At 41.6% G+C, this 22,873-nt stretch overlaps 3 protein-coding genes and 1 long non-coding RNA gene across 4 annotated transcripts; 3 read left to right on the top strand and 1 right to left on the bottom strand.

Annotated features, from left to right (window-relative positions):
- Positions 1-9: 9 nt before the first annotated feature.
- LOC133003384 (uncharacterized) lies at positions 10-2,050 on the top strand. Its single transcript, XR_009678282.1, has 2 exons — positions 10-211; positions 1,360-2,050. It is a non-coding gene; the product is annotated as an uncharacterized LOC133003384 (long non-coding RNA).
- A 1,438-nt stretch (positions 2,051-3,488) lies between these two features.
- Positions 3,489-8,372, top strand: LOC133007117 (zinc finger protein 835-like). The gene is made up of 7 exons (XM_061075712.1): positions 3,489-3,610; positions 4,739-4,941; positions 5,047-5,139; positions 5,336-5,431; positions 5,544-5,654; positions 6,264-6,387; positions 6,859-8,372. Exons 1-7 carry the CDS (start codon positions 3,574-3,576, stop codon positions 8,340-8,342), a joined length of 2,148 nt encoding a protein of 715 aa, XP_060931695.1. The 5' UTR covers positions 3,489-3,573; the 3' UTR covers positions 8,343-8,372.
- A 2,247-nt stretch (positions 8,373-10,619) lies between these two features.
- si:ch211-214j24.10 (uncharacterized protein LOC558894 homolog) lies at positions 10,620-15,971 on the top strand. Its single transcript, XM_061074340.1, has 4 exons — positions 10,620-10,743; positions 13,273-14,058; positions 14,163-14,195; positions 15,111-15,971. Exons 1-4 carry the CDS (start codon positions 10,728-10,730, stop codon positions 15,158-15,160), a joined length of 885 nt encoding a protein of 294 aa, XP_060930323.1. The 5' UTR covers positions 10,620-10,727; the 3' UTR covers positions 15,161-15,971.
- osgep (O-sialoglycoprotein endopeptidase) lies at positions 15,863-22,852 on the bottom strand. The gene is made up of 12 exons (XM_061074330.1): positions 22,730-22,852; positions 21,717-21,833; positions 21,485-21,604; positions 20,782-20,957; positions 20,570-20,665; positions 20,419-20,468; positions 20,223-20,301; positions 20,021-20,086; positions 19,433-19,523; positions 18,493-18,568; positions 17,627-17,725; positions 15,863-16,719 (listed from the first exon to the last, which is right to left on the bottom strand). Exons 2-12 carry the CDS (start codon positions 21,829-21,831, stop codon positions 16,680-16,682), a joined length of 1,008 nt encoding a protein of 335 aa, XP_060930313.1. The 5' UTR covers positions 21,832-21,833; positions 22,730-22,852; the 3' UTR covers positions 15,863-16,679.
- Between the last annotated feature and the right edge of the window lie 21 nt (positions 22,853-22,873).

The raw sequence follows: 22,873 nt of genomic DNA, 5'->3' as shown, positions 1-22,873 counted from the left end.
AATCAGCAGAAGAAGAAGAAGAAGAAGAGGACCAAAGTGATCATGGGGCTGAAGTCAACTCCTGCGACTGAGACCGAGGAAGAAGTGAGCATGTTCAAACCAGGAGCTCACCCGTCTCTACCCAAACACTCGTACTGGTTTGACTTCTGGGTGTTCGTGCTCTTCGACATCGTCTTCTTCCTCTTCATGTATTTCATTGTCCCGTAACCAGGTGGGTGAGACTCGTTAGCTTCCAGCTGTTAGCAGAGGGCGGCTACGGAAGTGTCCACAACTCCCCGAGCTGATAACGCAGTTAAAAGTGATGAATGGAGCCAGCGCCGCTTGATTTGGTCGTTTTTTGAGGCGTCATTTATTAACTTGTATTTCATGTAAACTTTCCAAGACCTGGAAGCATTTGATCTATTAAGCTCTCACCCTAAACACTAACTTAGCCTGTTTTAATATGCGCTGAACACCAGAGGTCGCCACTGAGCTACTGTTAGCGGTGGGCACTCAACTGTTGTTTTCTTTATTTGTTCCCAAAGTGACAAACAAACTCAATAAATAGATTAAAAATTGTGTTTATTCAGTGAGAATTAAAATGGGAAGATCAGGTTCTCTTGTGACACTTGCGTCAATCATCTGCTTGAGTTGTGTGAGGTTGAGTTGTGACTGTTCATTCATTCATGAACTTCTACAGACTTTAACAACATCCAAAGAGCAGTTTACAACAAAATGTTCTTTAGAATTTACAATCGTTCACAATAAGTTAATATCTTCTGAGTGTTCCCATCAGAGTGGTGCAACCAGTGATTGTTTTACCCAGCAAGTCCTGATATGAATCCAGCAAATGTCAAATATACATTTGGTTCATTTGAACTCAATTCAGTATTAGCACATTACATTACATGTCATTTGGCAGACACTTTTATCCCAAGCAACTTACAATTGGTGCATTCAACATATATGAGGGGCTGTTTAGGGGTTCACTATCTTGCCCAAGGACAAAACGGCAGGCAGATGGGGGAGAGTGAGGATTGAACCGCCAACGTTCTTGTTGGAGGACGACCACTCTACCCCTAGGCCACATCTTAAGAAACTTTACGTAGTAAGGATGAGACCCGCCATAGAGAAACCCATCAGTTCCCACGATAAGCAAACACAACAGGAACATTATTTATTAGTAGTAATGATCAAAATAACCCTGATTATGAAAATAATCTCCCCTGACATTCTGAGACACCCTGTGTTCACACATTAACCAGACTGTTGTGTCTCAGAACTGAATACCACCTGTGCTTTTGTATACCTCACAGAATGTTTGCCGCTTGTTTTTTGTCGTACGTTTAACATTTGATTATGTGATTGTTTTTGTTAAAGGATTGTCTCCTGGACTGTGGAGCCTGAAGACACTGAGTGCTGGTCCTGCCCTGTCGTGAGGAATGCTAACCGAGCTTTGACTGACTTTTCCTGCTGCGTTATCTGACACAACACATCGAGGTTCCACGCCCCGCACCATGTGCCTTAAGTTTTATACACGTAGCCTCCTGCTTTCATATCAGATATTTGAACCACACAACTCCCTCCTCCTGTGACCTGTTGCCAGCTGCTGTTACTTCATGGTTGGATTTATTTGTTGCCACGTGAAAAAGAAACAATTTAATTATTTATATTATTGAAAAATGGCAATGGCATCATCAGGACTTGGAAATGTCCAAAAATTAACATGTAATATCACTCAAATGATTTTTTATGTATTATGACTAATATGGAATTATCCTGGTGGATTGAAGCTGTGCAATGTTTTTGATGAAGTTGACACTGAAATCAGAATGAATGGGCACACAAACTGATTGTATCATATTTTACGTGTTTTAGATGAGTGTCTCCAAATAATCTGTTCAACAACAGAGTCATGGAAAGAAAAGATCAACCTCAAATCTTAAAGGTTTGGTGAGATCAAGATGGTCCAGTGTGGGGTCACTTAGGAGAAATTACAATTTCAGTGCACTGAAATGTTGACAGTTTGCACAGTGAACACGCTGCAAATAAATTGTTTATACCAACCAAATGGTGCCACTCATTTGGTTTCAGTTTGGTGTTACAGTTCAAATATCTGTCATCATAAAACACCCGAGAACAATTCAGGTTTATGTTCATGCTTTGATGACTTTGTTCCGCTGTTAAATGTGTTATGTCCTAAAGTGGTTATTGGTCTTTATCATATCAGAAACCGTGTCACAGTGAGAATAGTTGAGTGCGAGCATTGCAAAATCTAAACGATACATCAAGAAAGTCCTGATCTCAAATCTCTCAGTTGAAAAAGTGGTTTAACATATAGGCCAACATTTTTGTATTTGTCTTTTTTTTCTTTGTTTTGATCTGGTAAGTTTTGTTGATCAAGTGTGATCTGGCTTTTTTATCATTCGCTAACTTTGCATTTATATCTTATTTTGTGAAACAAGGGTTTTTGAAAGGCACTATAGATATAATATATATTGCTATTTATATTATTATTAAAGTGATTTTATAAGTTGGTAGTTAATCCCTTAAAATGCCAAAAGAAAGCAACAACCTTTAATACACTGTTTACTGTGTTGCTGCCATTAGCTGCATAAATTCTAATCAAATCAAATCAAATCAAAGTTTATTGTCACATGCACCAATGACCGTGTCATCGGAGCAGTGAAATTCTTGTGACATGACAGGCAACATCATTGTAGTTGCTTTATGTAACAAGAATTTAAATATAAAACAGTCTGCTTTCCTTTTCTTATTTGTACAAATCGATTCTGAACATTTGGGATATGTGTATATTGCTAATACATAGTGCTGCTATAATCCAGTCTTGCTGAGGGGTTGACCTGTGCTAACAGCCCAGCACCGTGCGCCTTGATTGGCTCAATCAAATTGAGCCCCTATGGGAAGTTGTGTTCTGTATCTGACGCCACCAAGTACCACCACCGACTGATCCAGGCCTGAGAGGAGATCCTCCAAGACACCAACCCCCGACTCATGTGGAGCCTGCCACGTGTTGCGGGAGACACAACTCAGTCTCCCGAGTAGAAACCATGAACAAGAGTGAGGTGAAATAGCTGTGTCAACTCAAGGATTTCATTTGTAATTATATGAGCAATTTATATGGCAAGTGCCAAAATGAATGAATCGCCAAATTTCCCTTAAATTTTTTCCAAGATTCTACGTTAAGACACTTTGGGTCACCCTGAACATGAGTGACGTGAAATATCTGTGTCACCTTCCAAGTATTTATTTTAAATAGCCTAATACTTATAACAAACAAGTTTAGTGCCCTAGTGAAAAAGTAGCCAACTTTGCTGTACATATTCATCAAAACATATATAAAATACACAATTATATTACACTTGTTAACACCTTGTGTGGAAATCAATCCTCCATAGTAAGTGACATCAAACTTTCAATGTTTGTCTTCAGCTCCAAGTGCCGTAAGATCCCAAATAGACGCGCATCAAATTTGTGTGTGGCTGGAGTCCCCCTGCATTCACACACAATGAACCACATGACCTGAGTGTAGTTCCCCGGTGACTGTACAAGCCACGTTATAGTGTGTGGGTGATGGAGAAGACCGGCTGCTCCTCTCTGGAAAACACAGGTCCGTCTCTTCACTGAGTGTTCAGCAGCTAGCCGCTAACTAGCTCCCTAGTTTAGCTAGTCGTTAGCACGTAGCTCCAGCTAACAGCAGAGCTGGTAGCTAACACACAAAATCACAGAGCGAGGCATGGGAACGAGCTGGCATTTAGTTAACCTAATCATAGTACATGATTACATATCATGTCTGATTCTTACAAGTGAGAAACCGGACTTATTAAAGCTGCATCGTCCAGTGTTTGGCTAAGATGCTAACTGGGCTAAACCAGGAGCCGAGCAGAGTGTTGCTTGTTTTGGTTGTTAGCTCCTGATGCTAGGTGCTTATCATTTCATCTCATGCTGTGTAAAGTGTATCTGTGTTTATCACATTATCTCAAAAAGAGTAGAAAACACGAGGAACGAGCTGCTGTATCTCCCTGCAGCTCGTCCTTTTTACATTGTGTTTGTGAGTTTCTCCATCAATCTGACATATGAGAACATGTGCTACAGAAACGTAACACACTAAATGATCAAGCTTCAGTTTAACATCTAACAGTTTGATGCAATAGGAAATGTTATATCATATATACATGTAATGTCAAAGCATTCTAGTTGTCATGCTGATCTGGTCACATGATAAACATATGCAACCAAAATCTCAGATCCTAATTGAGGGAGATAAGGACTAATGGACTTTGACCTTGTGGGCATGACTGTACATTCCGATTGGTCACATATCTCTTAATATAGGTCACAGAGAAAAGGTTATCATCCCCAGTATAAATAAACAACTGTATTAAAAGTGATAACTGTTAATATTGAATTGCAACAATAACAAAAACAACAAGGTCAATTTTATAGTCATCAACACTTCCAGAATGTTTGGTCTTTGGTTTTTTAAGTTGTATCACATCACAAATCATATCACAAACACAACATGTTGGAATCATATTTTATAAGCTTCATAAAATACATTCATAACATTTTGGTGCCTTAAGTTTCTCACGTGACCAAATAAGTACGAAAAACCGAAAGGCAAAATCAAAGTGTGATGAGGAATAACCCTATTGACGGATCTGCACACATTTGAGTTGACCTGAAGGAGACACACACACATCATGACCCCGTCCTCCTCATGCCTGTGTCCCTGCAGATGTCTTCCTGCCACTGTCCTCACTCAGGCTGCTGGTCCCTCCTCTGCGGCTGCTCTCCGCTGCGATGTGGCAGGTGGCTCAGCGGAGGGACCATCTCGATTACCAAAAGCTGGACGAGTTTGTGTCCCTGGTGACGGCCACGGTTCCAGACCTGCTCAGTCCAAAGCAACGGGGCAAACTGCTGCTCCGGCTGCGATCCAAAGTGAGTCAGTGGGTTCCGGCTGAGATCAAGTGACAAAACATCATCCTACGGTAGTGTCACACTTCATGGAAACAGTTGACCGAATGTCTTGCTGTGTCTGTTCAGATTATTCTTGAGCTGTGTAGAAATGAGGAAACAGCCGACATGTCAGGCATACAGCCGCACCTAGAACGAATCCGCCCACCAGGACACACAGGGGTAAGTCCGAGCAGTGTTCTTTTGCAATGGCCTTATTACCATTCCCAAAAGAACAAGTGACAGCGTGTTGGTGCTGTGTGTGCATGTCACGTGTCAGAGAGTGACGGCCTGTCCCGTTCCCTGGAAACATCCTGATGATCATGATATGTTTATATTGTTTCAAGACGACCCCTGAATCAATGACAGTATATTTCAGAGTGGAGATGCAGAGGTGGATGCAGAGGAGGCCATCTTTGTGGAGCTCATCCAAACACTCCTCAAAGACCCAGCAGAGAGGAAACATTTTTACCAGGCAAGACCACTTCACGTAAAACATCATATATGATTGTTTTGTTTTTTACTTGATTGTTTACTCACCATCCACTGTTGGATTTCTGAGCGTCTGTCTCTTCTGTCCTTCTCAGGAGGTTTTTCAAGCAGATTACGGTCTCAGCTACGACACGGACATGCAGCTGCTCGTGTGGGAGTTTCTTTCCAAACTGGAGAAACTTCTGCCAGTACCAGACCTCGGCCAGGTGGGAAGAGACATACAATCAGTTTGGCTGGGCAATAAATCAATAAATGTCTCAATATGTTTCACATGAAGAGCAATAAAACAAAGGTCCAATAAATAAAATAATATAATGCTTAAATATTGTGTAAGTGAGATAAGTAATTGGAGGTCGATCAGTCGTGTGTTATACCTCACCCATGATTGATTTGTAAAAATGTTTGTCATTTTCTGCTCATGAAGAACCGTTTAAAATCCACAGCTTTCACAAATCAGTCTATAAACAATAACCCGACATTTATCTTGATAATTATCAATATCGACTGATGAATAACAGTTTTGCTTGTTAACTTTTTGGCCATATCGCCCAGCTCTAACATGCACACACTGATATATAGATGACAACAGTGTTATAAGATTCTTTTAAAACTCAAATACTCACTGTCTACTTAAAAAATATAATCTAATCAGCCTAAGAGATAATAAATAACAGTATTTGTCATTATTATGTTAATTAATAGTTGTAAGAGACATGTATATGAAGGGAAGCTTTAAAAAAAAAAGATTCTTAAAGTTTTATTTACTCACAATTTATCGTATGCTGACACTCAATCATTCCTTTGTTTGTAAACAGACGGTGTCATGGCTGACCTCTGCCCCTTCAGTACTGAGGGACTGCCTGCAGGCGCTCTCCAACCCTGATGACCTGAGGTCTCTCCTGCAACACCATAAAAGCCTTGAACACCTCGGTGCAGAAGGTGAAAGAACCAGATGTTCAGGCCCCACTGCTCGTGTTTTTTTATGTTTTGTTGTCCTCAGCCAAAGCCTCACTAAAGACCAGAGGTGGTACACACACTATTTACTCAAGTACAGGTAGAGATAGTTGTGTTAAAAACGACTTAATTACAGGTATCGGCTCCATTTCAACCTTTTTCTCAAGTAAAAGTATAAAAGTACAAGCTCTGAAATGTACTTGCAGTAAAAAAGTTAAATGTTCCTCTCTGAAGGCCACTCCTACCTGTTGTATCTGTGTAAAGCAAACTGAGACTCAGTATTAATATAGTTTGAAGACTATTTAACTTAAACCACTCTTACTTCAAATAAGAAAAACGAGGTTAAAGCAAGAACAAATTCATGAGCCTGGGAGGAAATGTGTTCAATGTGTATTCCTAATTTGAAAAGGGCCAACGTGAACAGCTAACTTCTCTATATCTTCTGTTTTTCTATAGGAACCACTGTGGAGATGTCCACCCAGGTCTTTGCCTGCTCCGAGTGTCCGTTCTTCCACATGCAGGAGTCCTACCTGCTGCAGCACCTCGAGCACAGTCACCCAGGGCAATACGGCAGGTTCCAGAAGGCTGCGGCGACAGCTGAGGCCCCCAAGAAGAAGGTCCAGTGCCCGGAGTTCCCGAAGCCTTTCCCCATCCACGACAGGCCCGACCCACACACGTGCCAGGAGTGTGGCAAAACCTTCACCCGCGCCTCGGACGTGACTCGTCACCAGCGGACGCACACTGGCGAGCGTCCGTACGCCTGCGAGGAATGTAAGAAGGGCTTCAAGAACTCCTGGGATCTGACCAGACATCAACGCGTTCACACTGGAGAGCGGCCCTTCCTCTGCTCCCAGTGTGGCAAACGGTTCACGCAGATGGGTTTGCTCAAACTGCACTTTGAACGAACAGCCTGCGGCCAGACACGCAACCCTCCCTTAGACATAACAACAGAGGTCGTAGTTGCAGAGGAAGCATCAGAGAAAGGCGGTGGTCAGTACAAATGCCAGAAATGTGGCGAGAGCTTCGGCAGCATCCTGGAGCGGCTGAGGCACAGGCAGGGACACGTGGTCCGGCGCCAGTACAAATGCTCCCAGTGTGAGAAGATCTACAGCCGGGCGTCGGATTTAAAGAGACACCAGATGAAGCACACAGGTGTGCGGCCATTTCCCTGTGAGTGCGGAAAAAGCTTCACCCACGTGTGGCTCCTGAATAAGCACCAGCAGATCCACATCAAGGAACGTCCTTACCCGTGTGCAAAGTGTGGGAAGAGCTTCACGCAGGTTCAGATTCTAAACAGGCACCTGCTGACCCACGACGGCCAGCAGCCTTTCCAGTGCTCCCACTGTGAGAAGAGCTTCACCCAGCTGGCCAGCCTCACACGCCACAAGAGGATCCACACAGGTGAGAGGCCGTACGTCTGCTCCACCTGTGAGAAGACCTTCCTCACACAGGGAGAGCTGGGCCGACACCAGCGCAGCCACAGCAACTTTAGGCCATTCAGCTGCTCCCAGTGCCCCAAGAGCTTTAAAACCAAGCGTGCTCAGAGCGAACACCTCAACACTCACACGGGGGAGCGTCCGTTTGCGTGCTCACGCTGTGGGAAGAGATTTGCCAAGTCGACCTCCCTCATCCGGCATAACCTGACTCACACAGGAGAGCGACCGCACCAGTGCTCCCAGTGTGGAAAGACCTTCCTCACCTCTGGTGAGCTGCTCCTCCACAAACGTATCCACACAGGAGAAAGGCCGTATCCCTGCTCCCACTGTGAGAGGAGCTTCAGGTGCTCGTCCGACCTCAGCATGCACATCCGGACACACACCGGGGAGAAGCCGCACAGCTGTCGGTTCTGTAAGAAGTGTTTCTCTACATCGTCGAGGCTGAAGAGACACATGCGCACACACATGGAGAAGGGCATTACAGTGGAAACATTTCCTGTTTGAGCTGTCAGGAGCCGATTGTATTTATTTTAACATTATGATTATTATAATAAAATAATTAAAACAATTGTTAAGTTTTTTCATTTTATATTCATATTTATGGTTGTGTTGCTGTTTTATGAAAATCATCTTTGCAAAAGTGTTATGTCTGGTTTTATGAAGATAGGAGTGATTACGTTCTGGCTTCTTGCTTCTAAATATAAACTGTTACACAGGAAGACACAGATAGTGACATTAATTTAGCAGTTTACATCCACAGAATAAGGATGAGGATAAGAGGATTTTTATTCAGAAAAATAAAACCAATCTAGTGTTGGTAGATGTCTGCTGAAATTTGTAATAACATCCAATAAAGTGCTCTAGTATATTGTGACCTTTTAGAATCAACCTGTTTTTTAGCTCTTATGATTCACAGGGAAAAGACAAAAAATGGAGATGCATGTAAAATGTTATGGATGCTGTCCTGTCATAGGACCCCTCATATTTAAGTCAACCAAGTGGGCGATTCTCAAACCCTGACAAACTCAAATCACAATTATTTGAAGCCAGCAAGGCCATTGTAGGGCTGTGAAAACAATCCTTGAACCTTTACTTATTTTAAGTAATACTGCATTGGAACTCTGTCAATGCTTATAACGTTAGAAGCAAACCCAGTATGGGGAGGCTATGGTGAGGAAGAGGAGGGAGCGTGGGAAGAGCGATGAAGGCAAGCAAAGACAAACGGGAGCAGCAAAGAGTCAAAATTGTCCAAACAAAATAAGGATTAATGAAGTGAAGAGATAAGAGGCAGCAAAACCACTTACCCTCACAATGTCCCCTTGCAAGGATGAGTGGAGTCAGCTCATCTGATGGACTGCACTGGTTTAGCTTCCACTCTATTGGATTTTGTTTGCCTAGATGTTAATTACATTTTCCGTTTTGTAAATAACCTTTTTTTTGTCACATGTGGGGTCTCCCCTCCTTGGTTCACACACACACACACACACACACACACACACACACACACACACACACACACACACACACACACACACACACACACACAGAGGTCTTTAATATTACCCCACATTGTTGTTTTCTCTATCTTTTGACTGATTTTATAATCTGGACAGTCTCCCTCTCTAGTCTTGGACTCTTCCTGATGTCTGAGGGTGGACGAGCTGCGAACCTGTGGTATATGGGTGAGGTCTGTGTTAAGGAGTGTTGTGATACTCAACATGTATTTCAACCTTTTGTCTCCTGTTCAGTGTGTATAGCCAGTTGTAAATTGAAATGAACATTTGTTTTTTCAGTTTCAGGGATTGTGGCAGAACCCATTCTGTACGTGAGTGTGTGACAGCTTGATGGGTGGAGGGAACATTGGGAAAGATTAATTCAGGCCATGTTTGTTGTTGAGTCTTTCTAATAATGTTTCGGGCACTGCAGTTGGACTCCACCAGATATCATTGAGCTGCTGATTCCTACAGGTCGGCCTTTCAGGAGGTCAGAGCAAAGACTCCTGGCCGTACTCGCTCACAGTTCAAGACTTGTGGAGACAAAGCTTCTACTGTCCTGGCTCCTAGAATATTGACCAGTCTCCCTCTTTGAAGGTTAGATCAGAAAGTGTCTAAAATCTCTTCACAAAACATTTGTTCTGGCATTTTACTGATGCTCCTACTTTGATATATTCCTATTTCTTGGCTGTTTTTGTTGCATTTAATTTAGCAACTGCTCAATCGTCTTTCGTTACTGTCAATGACTTTGTAAGCTTGGTATCGACTTGCTAACACACATCCAAAGATGGCTGATTCAGATGTTTAAGAAATGTAGATGCTTCATGCGTGACACCCTCAAGGGGCCCAGACCACAGGTTGGAAACCCTTTTATTGGCTCATTTAACACAGAAAGAAGACACACTGACTTATGTAATGTAGAGACAGTTATTCTCAAGTTACACACACAAGTAATCTCAAGTTTATTTGTATACATTTGCTATTAGTATTACTATTATTGTGTATTTGCTGTACAGTGTAGTGAAATATCATATGTATGAGATCAGATATCAACGTCCCATTACCATTTTCCATGTAACTCAACGTCCCAAGTAAATAAACTCTAACACAGTATAACCCTGTGTTTACAATATTAGAATGGAAAATGAAACTGATCATCTGATCGCTGGAACCACGTGCTCGTCACATGGTTTATGGTTACAGTGCGAGTTGAATATTTAACTTCCCTCCACGTTTCGCGCCGGACTGCTTATCAGCGGGGACTTCCTGTCCCACCCACATTCTCGTGTCGCTTCCGGGTGGCCACAGAAGACCAGCAGCGAGTTGTCGTTATCTCAGCGCTGTCAACAAAAGTTACCGAACGGCCCCGCTCCCGCCACACATTCAGCGAAAAGACATGCATATCAAAACAGGTGAGTTCGTGCAACTTTCACGACGCGTTCGACGGGAATCCGACACTTTCGCGGGGCGGTGAATCGGCTGCCTCGCCGCGGTGCTAGCTGCCCCTGCTAGCGGCGTCGATAGCTGCCTTCTCGCAGCTTTGAATGGAGGGGGTTACGAAACTTTGACTCGGGCTAACGTGCTAACTAGCATCGAGTGTCTTCATGTGGTCAAAATGGAAGCGTCTCTTCGTCGACAGCCGCCGTCGTCGAGGCGTCGTGGGACAACGCGAGTCCCGTTTTTAGCGACAGCTGAGTGGAACCAGTGACTTTAACTCGACGCACAATGACGCTGCTAATTAAAGTTTGCTAACGCCGTGGTGGCTGCCAGCAGCGCAGACTCCAGACGGAGCAGAAGCTAACGCAGCTAAGTTGTTTTTCTGAGCAGATACTGGGCAAACTGGGCAGTCCAACTCGTTTCTACACGTTTCTGCCGCTGGGTTAAAACAGGCTTTTTGTCCTTGTCAACTACGCATCCAAACTATGTGAACTAGTCGTTCCCCTGCGCGGTTAACTAGCGGCTCGTCCTCTCTCATGACTAACTATCATGTGTGGCTGCATGACACAGGCAACTATAGTTACATGTATTCTTACTTACAAGGTATGTTCCAGTAATATGTTCCAGTTCGTTCCAGAGAGAGATAGATATTGACTACATTCACAACCATTCGTTTTTTATTAGAGCCGCACTAATATGATTTCTAACCTATATTTATAGTATCCTGGTATTTAAGGGAGATTGGTGAATATGGTCTGAATGAAGAAATAACGCTTGATATCATTAATATTCTTTATATATCAGAACGAGAATAAGCTGTACCGGCCAAGTATGTGTTCACATACAAGGAATTCCTCTCTGGTTTGACTCTGCTCTCCGTTTACTTGCATGGAAATAGACGTGTACTCAGAGACCAGGACAACAAAACCTGAACAAACAAGTTAATGGAATGGTATAAAGAAATGCCAAAATTATAGTGTGTGTGTATATATATAAATATATATATATATATATATATATTTAACATGTGTAAATGCACACCAATGTACATTAACGTCTGTGACTCGAAGTATCTTCTTCTGCTTCTTGTTCAGTAAAAATAAACCCTGACTCATTGGGCAACATCTTCCGATATATTGTCAGGATCTAATTTTAAATCTATTAAACCTATCTATTGATCGATCTGTCCTCTGTTGTGTAAAATGGAAATGAGAGAGAAATGGGTGTGGGGCGTGTGAAAGCTTAAGGTTCAGTGTTAATGTGGCGTCATTTGTTTCACCTACAATGACAAAGTGTGAAAAGTAAAGAAATCTTCGCATTTAAGAAGTTAATGTCAATGAAGCGCTGAAATTAATTTCAATCTGTTGCAAAGTTCTGATCTTTTCTGTGCGAGATGATCACGTTCATTTTTGAAGCATTGCAGCTGTCAACACACGAGTTTCAACAGATACAAAAACAATTCTCTACCATGACACTTTTTTACATTTTAAGGTGTTTTTACTCCAGTTGTTTATTCCTTAATAATATATTATGAGTCTTCGTGTGGTTGTGTACAACTTGGCAAACATCAACACGTGGACCCACCTCTCTGTCTGAACTCGACTGTAACAGTGAAGTCACACGGTGTCATTCCCATCTGCTGTGTGTATGAAGCAGTCGGTGCAAAGATCCTTTATGGACAAAAGCCAAGTGAAGTATCATTTAGTGTCAGGCACCTGTTGGTCTACACACAGTGTCCCGCTCACTGTTGTTGTGGCAACAAACCAGAGCATGACACTGATTTGTGGTGTTTGCAGTTAAATGGGGTTTGTTAAAGCTCAGCCTAAATCTTAAAGGGATATTTCACCAGAAAAAAATTAATTCACCCCTAGTCCACTCACCACTATGCCAATGGAGGGGTGTTCTGGAGTTTCAGGGGTAAACAGCATTGCAGCCAAAGTGACTTCTTCTTCAGATGTAATAAAACAACATAGTGCTTTTGTGGTGTCATCCAAGTGTCTGCAAGCCCGGATGTTCATATACGACTCGAAAAAAGGTAATTTACAGTTTTTTAGTTAAATGTTCCCCGGAATCGGTACTCCAGAGGGACATTTAGGCTTAAAACTTAGTGTAACTGGCGTCTTTCGAGTCGAATTTAAATGTTGGTGATTGCGGAAACTTGGATGACACCACACAAGCAGTATGGAGGCATGTTATGCATTTCCTGTTGTTAATATTATGTTTAAAGAAAAGATCAGGATTGACTTCGCTTGTGTTGGATTCTGCTCTAACAAAGTTTACCCCTGAAACTCCAGAAGTGTTGTCGACTCAAAACACTTAAATAGTGGTGAGTAGATAATGAGAGAATTCTCATTTCAGTGAACTATGTCTTACTGTCTGATTTGTTCTCTGTGACACAGAAAACTAGAACCCATTACCGGTATGTGTGATGTGTGTATATATTGTTGTATTTCACGTGTGACAACAGCAGATATCTGACCATCATGTTAACTCTTATGTTTCAGGTACATGGGAAGCCAACAACACTGTGTGTGAGTCCGATACCCTGTGTGACCCAGCCGTCCTCGTTTCAGCCACTAACTCTGAACCACATATTCGAAACCGCCGTCTGTCCCCCGGCTCAGGAAACTGTGGAGGTGGTGGGGGTGGTTGCATCTCTGGAGGTGACCAGCAGCCCCGGCAGCTTTCACCTGAGGGCGATCTGATTGCACCCGGTCACACGCACGCCTTCACCTTCCGCAGGGAAAAGGAGCGGAAGGGTCAGCAGCACAAAGGCCGCAGCCTCCGCAGGGAGAGTCAGAAGGGAGTGAGAGTGGGCGAAAGGCCTCAAAAGGTTAACCAAAAGGAGAGGTGGGTGGAGGACAGTCTGTCACTGCTCAAACCCCCACCTGCCTTCCCCGTGCAGGACAGCCCTGCAAAGCTGCAGCCTGCTGTCAGCTACGCTTCCAAGGTGAAAGCGGGAGCAGTAAGCGGCGCGCTGGAGGAGGATCGCCCCCTCATCGGTGTTCTACTACAGAACCAGTGGGGTCTCAGTTTCATCAGCGAAGCGAGGCCCGTCGCAGAGGGCTCCAGCCCTGCTGCCAACGCCCTCCCACCTCAGCCCACAGACGCTAAACAGTCAGAAGACCTACAGTTCGACACAGCTATCATAGTCCAGGCCCCTGAAGACACACCAGGTCCAGTCACTACCTCCCTCCCCCCCAACACACGCCCAGAGGTGAACGAGAGCAACGGGAAGCTGCTGCTAAGCTGTCGCCATCTAGTGGAGGCTTTGAACTATCACAATAGAGGTCAGCATTAAGAGGAGCTTTGAAAACACAACTGACATATTTTATTTGAAAATTGTCCTTAATGCATATTACTCTGCTAATGAGGATTCTTGTTTTCTCCTCAGAATGGAATTCTATGTGTAACAGACAGAAAAAAGGTACGTTGATTGAAAGATTTCTCCCACAAACACGGGCAGGACACAGGAGAGCAACTATGACACACTGGTGAAATGCTGTGAAATTGACTCGAGCTCCTAAGTAACAAAATATATCGTGGCTGTATTTCATAGCCAGGTCTGTTTTTATTACACACTTAATGTATTATGTACATCTGTGATGTGTATTATTTATTTTTACATGGGAAGGTCCCAGGTCCAATTCTAGAATAACTTACTCACCCCACAAAGAAAATGTATTGGAGCATTCACGACTACAGAATTTTAGGAACAAAGTCAATAAACAACAGGGGACCTTTTTTGTTAATGTGAGAGGACGTTTGTTGGTGATGGGACATTTTAGAGAATCCTCTAATTGTCGTCGTCCCCCAAGGTAGCTTTATAGCAGCTGGTGGTTTTATCTGCTCTGCTATAATATTTCCACACTGTTGAATTTTTTTCCACCATCTGAATCTGGTGTCACGGCCATTTTACTTTGCGGCTCTTGCTGCTTAAGTGGCCCTTGCTGCTTAAGTGGCCCCACTGCAGTGTTTAGGTCAGGCATGACAACTATGAGCTGTCAACTGCTTGTCATTAACAGCGCCCCCTGCTGCATATCCGCTTTAGATGCTACTGCCTTTTTGTGGTTTTGATAGTTGTGTAGTCTGTTAAACTCTAATACTTATAAACTAAAACCCTGCATTTGTTTGGAAAGGTAATGCAATTCGATTTAATTTGTAACTGTGTAATAGTAAATAGAATTTGTCTCAATGAGCCAAACCAGTAGTTTTTTATCCAGTGTTATCAGCTCATTGTGAGGAACTGGTGGAGCAACTCATCCTCATTGATTTCTAAAAAAATCCTGATTGTGTATTTCTGCCATTTAACATGTTGCCGCTTGTGACTTTGTTTTTCCAGATCCTAACCGAATTGTCTGGTACAAGGAAACCCAGGATCACCCAGCCTAGCAGTGTGAGGAACCCAAAGCAAATCCCAACACAACACACGCCTACATGCACATTCAAAACATGTAAAGATGGACAACTTTTTGAGTCCTGTTCACACACACTGCACTCAGGTTGATGTCTTCACGCAAAGCCACACTGAGACACTTTGGACTAACTCCTCTGAGATCTTGCAGCAATGGACTTTTTTAACGCCTTACAGAGAGCCTGCCTTAATTAATCACATGTTTTCATTGTCTCATTACCATTTTTAGCTTGTATGTGTAGAGCTGGTCTATTATTTTTTTTCCGTTTTTTTTAAACAATCTGAGGAAGTATAACTTAATTTTTCCTCCCAGTCTGAAAGCTGCAGTTTTATCAAACTATCTTCTTTCCTCTGTAAAAGCGAGTGGTCAATCAAGCACTTTGTTAAAAAAAACCTGTTGTGACCAATCCCTGTGTGCGAGAAGCCCTCACCAGAGTGATTTACACCCCCCCTCAATTATGAACAGAATGTCTTGTATCTGCTTGAGTTTTATGGTTCATGTATGCAGACGACTTCCGTGTCTTCAGTTTACAGAAGGGTGTAGTCAATGGCACAGTAAGAGTTCACCCTTTACCCCTGTCAGATCTTAATGCTGTGTTCCTTTCTTTGTTTTTATTTGGTTCCCTAATTGGGTGAATGTTACTCATGAATCCATAAGAGATCTCACCATGTCCAGTATGTTGATTTTTGAAAAGAAAATTTATTGAATAAAAAAATTTACACTGGAGAAGGGGAAAATGTAAGTGAACGGTATTGCTCAATAAAAATGAATAAACGTGATATTTTCCATCTTAGTCCGTTTTATTACCCACACACAGCCTCTGTTAAAATACAAGCTGCTTCAAGCCTGGACAGGTCAGAAGGAAAACTGCACCACCTCCAAGGACCAGAAGAGGTTTTGCAGGAGGGAACGAAACCTTTCTCTCACCAGGACTCACCTTTGACTTAAATTGTATTGGATTCTAACAAAGTTTGCTCCTGTTTTGTGGACTCAAACGGCCTAGGGGTGAGTAGATAAATGGATTTTCATTTGTGGATGAACTATCCCATTAATGGTAAAGCTGAAAATCCATTTATAGTGTTAAATACCATGTAAAAGAAATCTAACATCTCTGAATACAAATCCCTATCCACGATTTAAAAAAATACTCAGTAACAGATGAGCACTGGAGCGTTTAGCAAATGTGACTCAAGGAAGGTGTGCAGTGGTTGGGAAACTAAGATTTGCATTCAAACATCTCATGGCACTGTATGACAGTCTTTGCATACATAATTCTTGTTAGGATCAGCTCAATGTTGGGTTTGGCCTTTTCATTGGATTTGTTCACAAGAAAAACAAAGACTTGTCCTTAAACACAAGTGAAGTGGAAGCCATTCGATGTTTGGCCTAATTTGACTGAGTAGCTCTTCATGTCGAATGCAGCCGAGTTGAAGTGAGTGTTCAGATGCCAGCTGCACTGCTCTCCAGTCATAACAGACATGTCTCTAGTCCATCAGTCAGTCTCTCCACGTCACCTCCACTTCATCTGTTCTGTACCTACAACAGGAGAAATGAAAGAATAATTCAACTGGGTGAACAAGCAGCTCTTCTGTAGAACTAAGGGAAATTTGATTTCAGCTGATAAAAAGTGATAAGCTCTGCAGGGTCTGGAGAATAAATAATCTTTGCTGGCTATGCTCGGTGTATGATTTTTATGCCTTACTATACTATGATAATATTTGTTTGCCTTGCTATACTACGACTTGTTTTACACCTTACCATACTGTGGCTTTTTTAATGCCTTACGAAATGTGAATGGCTTACCATATTATGACAAGTCATAAAAAGTCATAGCATAGGAAGGAATAGAAATGCTCAAAGTATAAGAAAACATTAAGAAGTCATAGGTGATGGAAATGTCGTAGTATGGTAAGGCCCACCTTTGACATTTTTTATACCATCCTATGATATTACATCTCAAGGCTTTCCTATACTTTAAAATGGTCTGCGTTTATATAGTGCTTTTCTAGTCTAGATGACCACTCAAAGCATTTATAGTAATATGAAGTTTTCATGCCTTAATATAAATTTAATAAAAACATAATAAAAATAAACAATGTATTGCTTGTATATCTAAAATTAAATACATAAAACATGGCTTGGATGTGTGCCTTTCTGTTCTTTTTAATCAATGGCTGTTCTCTATCACTGAGGTAAACATTATGACTTCAGGTAAGTGTGATAGCACCAAATGATCTGCTCTTTCAAGTTGTGTTGGTGCAGATATGTCTTCTATTAACAGTGGGACTCTGTCATTTGAATCCAGTTCTATGACGAATGTGCTAGATCATCATATCACAAGCAACCAGTGTGGAAACTATGTGTGGATTGCTATCACTTCCAGAAAAACAAAGCTGAAGACACTTGATACAGGTGAACGAAAGAAAAGTAATGTGGAGTCTACCTTTGTGTTATCCATGAGTCTTCCAGCTCCGTCACCTGACCGGACCGGAACATCTCCCAGCCAGCTTGAGCAATCATTGCTCCGTTGTCTATGCAGAATCTGAGGCAAAAGGTGAATAGTGAGTCATCTAGACTGAATCTTGAACACCATGTTCCTAGCAGATCTAGATCTCTACTTATTTTAGGAATTCAGCAGTTAGGGGATGGATGATGTTTCATGTTTCACATAATGTTCATATTTACTTTACAAAATGACCATACCAATGTTTCTTCATGTTCAGCCTATACACCTGACATTATGTACAATTCTATAACGCATGCCATTGTTTTTTTTAAAGATTATTTAATTATTCTAAAATCAACATGTAAAGAGTTGCAACCTGCTTCTGATATATAATTGATCCCATCGAATCTCAAGTCTGGTCGTATTTTTCTAACTTTGACTGTGCAGTAATGTATTGTAGACAGAATTTCTAAACTTTGACTACAATAAAAGCAGACATGCTAATTGTGATGTACAGCCCTACTTTTATTATTTTAGAAAAGGAAATGGCTGCCTGGGAGGAGTAAGCAAAGCATATATCAGAAACCAGCATGTACTTACCATGGATAGTAGCATGGGGGATTTAAAGGAACTAACATTTGTGTAGGGTGTGCTTCTTACATTAAGAGAGAATTTGACTTTTGTAACAATGGAAAAGCTGTAACAGCATTTACACCACCCACACTATAAGAACTCAGACGGAGGGCGTGTTGGATTTGCGCAGGTGTGAAGTTTGCCACTAAAGAGACTAGTTTAATCTGAAGCAAACTGTAATTTGACACTCAATGAAAGTGAGTGTGCCGAGTGTGGACGGACTGGTTTACCGTTCATCTGTGGCAAACAGCTTCGCTCCTCGCTCCTGACACATCACCTCCATCATCTTCTGCAGACGCATGTTACCTGCAGAGGTAACAGCAGCTGTGATTCTCTACACAGGCTGGACTCAACATCATAAACACAGATCAAAGCATGTGGTAAATAAACTTATGTGAGGCTTAAATGATTCTCCTCAACATGAATAACAGGAATATGTTTTAATCAATTAACCTTTTAGGTATGGATACATTCACATTACAGACATTGACTAATAAATATAAACCAAGAGCAAGGCAGCACTATTCAAGTTATTAGGAGGTCAAATTATCCCACTGCATTTCACTAGCAGTAAATGTTAAACCTGTTCATCTGGTGATGAAGGTTAATGTCAGAGAGCTTTCAATGGGCTGGTATTCCATATCCATGTTCGGTGATCTTTTGTTTCTAGACATGAGGAATTGTGTGTGCTGATCTGTTGCTGATGTGTCTGCACAGTTTGATGATTATCAGGAATCAAATTATTTCTCTCCCTATTCGATTTCTCAGTTTTGCTTAAGGGACAAGCTTATTTGTTTTGCACAGAACAAAACAAATAAGCTTGTCCCTTTAAAGGCAAAACCAACTCTTAAACTCACCCATGTGATTTAAATGCATTTCACAAAGGGAGAAAGTGAATAATAGAGTCGTGTACACAGTCTCTCAGGCTTCTCTCACGTATATTTGTCTCTGTATGACTGAGAAACTCTATAAATAAAAGCTTACTCTTTTACACTTGATGACTTTTCCTGTTAATATTTTAAGGTTACTGAGACGTTTCACCTTGAAAGATGACAGACTAAACAAAGACGGACCCAGAGGTACAAAGGACATCAACAATGTGTATTTCAAAAGGCATAACGTTTGTTGGATAGGGGTTTTATTTTAAGAATCCTTTTCTGTTGTACTTACAGCCAACCCCCCCGACGATGAGGACCTCTTGTGAGTTGCAGTGAGCCATGGCCCTCTCTGTGATCTCCACCAGCATGGCGAATACTGTCTCCTGTAAGGGGAGCTGATGAGGTTAGAGCTGCAAACATTGGTTGATTAATGAGTCAACCAATAGAAAAGTAATTGGCAACGATTTTGATAAAGGGCTATCAGTGCATCAATAAAAAAGTTGCTCAAATGGGAGAATGTGATTCTTTTCTTTGTCAAACATGATAGTAACTGATTATCTTTTAGTTTGAATGGGTCAACTAAGATTTTTTTCTGACATATATACAAAACAGGTTATAAATGATTGAGAAAATAATCAATTAACCAGATATCTCAAGATCAATGCAGAGTAAGATGTCAAGAATTCTTGGTCTACCACTAAGTTGTTTGAAGCTGGGTGTCAACAATTAACACAATAACAAGAATAAAAGCCTTTATCCTCACTACTGTCTTTAATAAATAGTTTTAAATATCTATTTAATTGACTAAGCTACGGTGATACACCAAACAGGAAAGCACTATACTAAGAGACTGACTGGGTGAGTTGTTGATCCATTGTACCTGCAGTGAAAAACACAGGTCCTCTGCTGTACACTGACCCGAGCTCAGCATCTTATTAGCAGCATCCTATCAAAGAAAGACTAATTACGAAGATGAAGTAATAGACATGAAATTGTATCATTGTGCATCAAATTCAGAATGTGCCTATTTAACATCTACACCGTGTCAGACGCAGAAGATTAAATCACAAATTCCTGCTCACCTCAATGTAGGATAGAATCCCAGAAAATGAGACGTCCATTCCTTTAACAGTATATGGCAGCTCCACATATTGACTCCCTCTAGCAAAATGAACAAAAAAATTAAGCACACAATACATTCCCATGTATCTCAGTGGAGCTGCTTCGTGGCCAACAGCAGCAGATAATGTGTAATTATATTTGTAAACCACCACTCACTTTTTGGCCATCTGCTCTATGTTGTAGCCCGGACTGGGGTCATTGGAAATCTGAGGTGAGAAACAGTTCAACATAGAAGTATTAACACACATCTTTCAGACACATTAAAAGGCAAAAAGCTGCTTCAATTAGGATAAATAATAACACCAACCTTTATAACTCTGGCGAACCTGTCCAAGCAGTTTCCAACAGCAATGTCGATGGTCTCCCCAAATATCCTGTACCGCCGCTCTGAGTACGCAATAACCTGCACAGGAAGAAAGGGACGACAGTTTTTAATAATAATTCATTAAATTATGTCTGTGTAATAGTTTCAGAACAGCAATTTTTCCTCCTTAATGAGACCCACAAAAAGACACCAACCTGTGTGTTCCCCCCACTGACATAGAGCACGGTGGGGTTGTCGGATTTGGTGATGAGTCGACCCATCTCAATGTGTCCGATACAGTGGTTGACCCCGAGCAGCGGTTTCCCCCAAAGCTGTGCGACTGTACGAGCAACCAGAGCCACCGTCACCAAGGGGGCCCCCATACCAGGACCTGAGGGGGAAGAACAAGAGGGAGGTTTTACACTAGGGGGGGGGGGAGCCAGACAGTCTTTGTTTGAAAGAGAACACTACACCAGCCTGTCAGTTTGCTGATTTATGGTAAATACTGTATGTCTGGCAAGGAAACCAAAATCTACTTCTAAATAAAGCCTGAAGTTAAACATGCAAAGACTGAAAAACTGCACAGAACTGCCTCTGTTTACATCAATAACAATCTAACATTGTCAGGTTAATACTGCAAAACCCACATGGAGGTTTGACCAGTGGTCAAGATGTGGAGGTTTTCAAAGATATAAAACATGCGGAACTGGATTTGTGTAACACACTGTGTTTTAGTAGATATCTCAAATTATTCCTTTGATGCATTTATGATTTGTTAAGAAATGCTTTTTGAAGTCAACATAACTGAGATACCACTGTTTCAGTGAAGTGTAGATGATGTGGAAAAAATAAATAAATAAACACTCACACACACATATAAACAACATATATATATATATTGTATTGTTCTTATGTTACCTTTGGTGTACGCCACCCCGTCGATGTCTGCAGGCTTGAGCCCTGCTTGTTCCAGCGCCTCCTTCAGGACGGTCAGTATGACGGCCCGGTGGTGCCTGGCCGTGTCGCTCGGCATGAATCCTGATTGGTAAAAATAACATTCTGTCACTTTCACATGCAGGACTTTGAAGACGTTGTCATACCACTGGTGATGAGATGGTGGCATTAATATTACAACAGGAATCTGACTCACCTTGACCAGGAGGTGTGATGTAAGTGCGTCGAGGATTGGAAAGAACTTCTCCATCCCTGATGATTCCGATGCCGATCTTATTGGCACTGCCCTCAAACCCAATTATTACAGTCATGGCTGCGGAAAAAAAGAGAGAGAATATCAAAGTGCAGTGAAGACTGATGTTTGCTGTCGACAGGTTAAGTGCTACTGAAGTATTATGTCTGATAACTTTCTCATTAATAATTCAATCTCTTTTGCAAGCCCATGCCTGAGAGGGGATAAAACAGGAGGAGTTGCTATGATAACAAAATTTAAATGCTAATACACAATTATGAGAAATTATATATTGTATATATATATTATATCCATAATTAGCATTATAAATGTCACATTATTATTACTTTTAAGTTTAAGACTGATGTTTTATCCTCTGTGATAAACAGCTAATCATTCTAAATATCTGAGGTATATTAATTACACCTCCTCACTGTGCTTGCACCATACATAAGGTCTAATCCACATATACTTAGCATTACTTAAAACGCTATTAAACTAATACATGTTTTCATAGTGTGTTAATGCCCAGCCCTCCTGCAATGACTGCTTCGTTGAACACGTTGATAACTTTCACTTGCTGTGCCATAGTAAAATAAAAATATAATAAAATTATAAACCACTGACACCATTTTAATTTAACTATGTTCACATTTAATTTGCCAACACAAGCCTATAATGATTTTTCCTGACAGGAATGGGCTACCAGGTGAATTATGTGAGTGTGTATTTTTAGTCTGTAAGTTGTAAGTAAGTATGCAAACATGAATTCATATTTTATTAAATAAACTCATGACACTGAAACCCATACGTCTAGTTTATTACTGGATTAGCTAAAACCACATTATCTACAAACAGCAAAACCATAATAAAACCACCTGTGTAGCTGAGTGTAGATGCTATGCTAGCAGGGACAACACACCGTTCCCCTAGAACTAGCCTAGCTTAACGCGGGGTATGATAAAAAGCAGGTATACCTGGCGTGTTAATATCCTTCGGTGGCTCACATGAATCCAACTTGGTGTCAGATAAACTTTAAATCCGCTTCTTTCACTGCTGCAGCTTCTTCCTACAACCAAACTCCTCCATGTAGCCTCGAAGGACCCTCCCACCGACGGCTG

The sequence above is a fragment of the Limanda limanda genome, chromosome 1, assembly GCF_963576545.1.
Source record: "Limanda limanda chromosome 1, fLimLim1.1, whole genome shotgun sequence".
NCBI classification, from domain to species: domain Eukaryota; kingdom Metazoa; phylum Chordata; class Actinopteri; order Pleuronectiformes; family Pleuronectidae; genus Limanda; species Limanda limanda.
The sequence above is the reverse complement of the archived record's forward strand: the minus strand, read 5'-3'. Positions and strand labels throughout refer to the sequence as shown.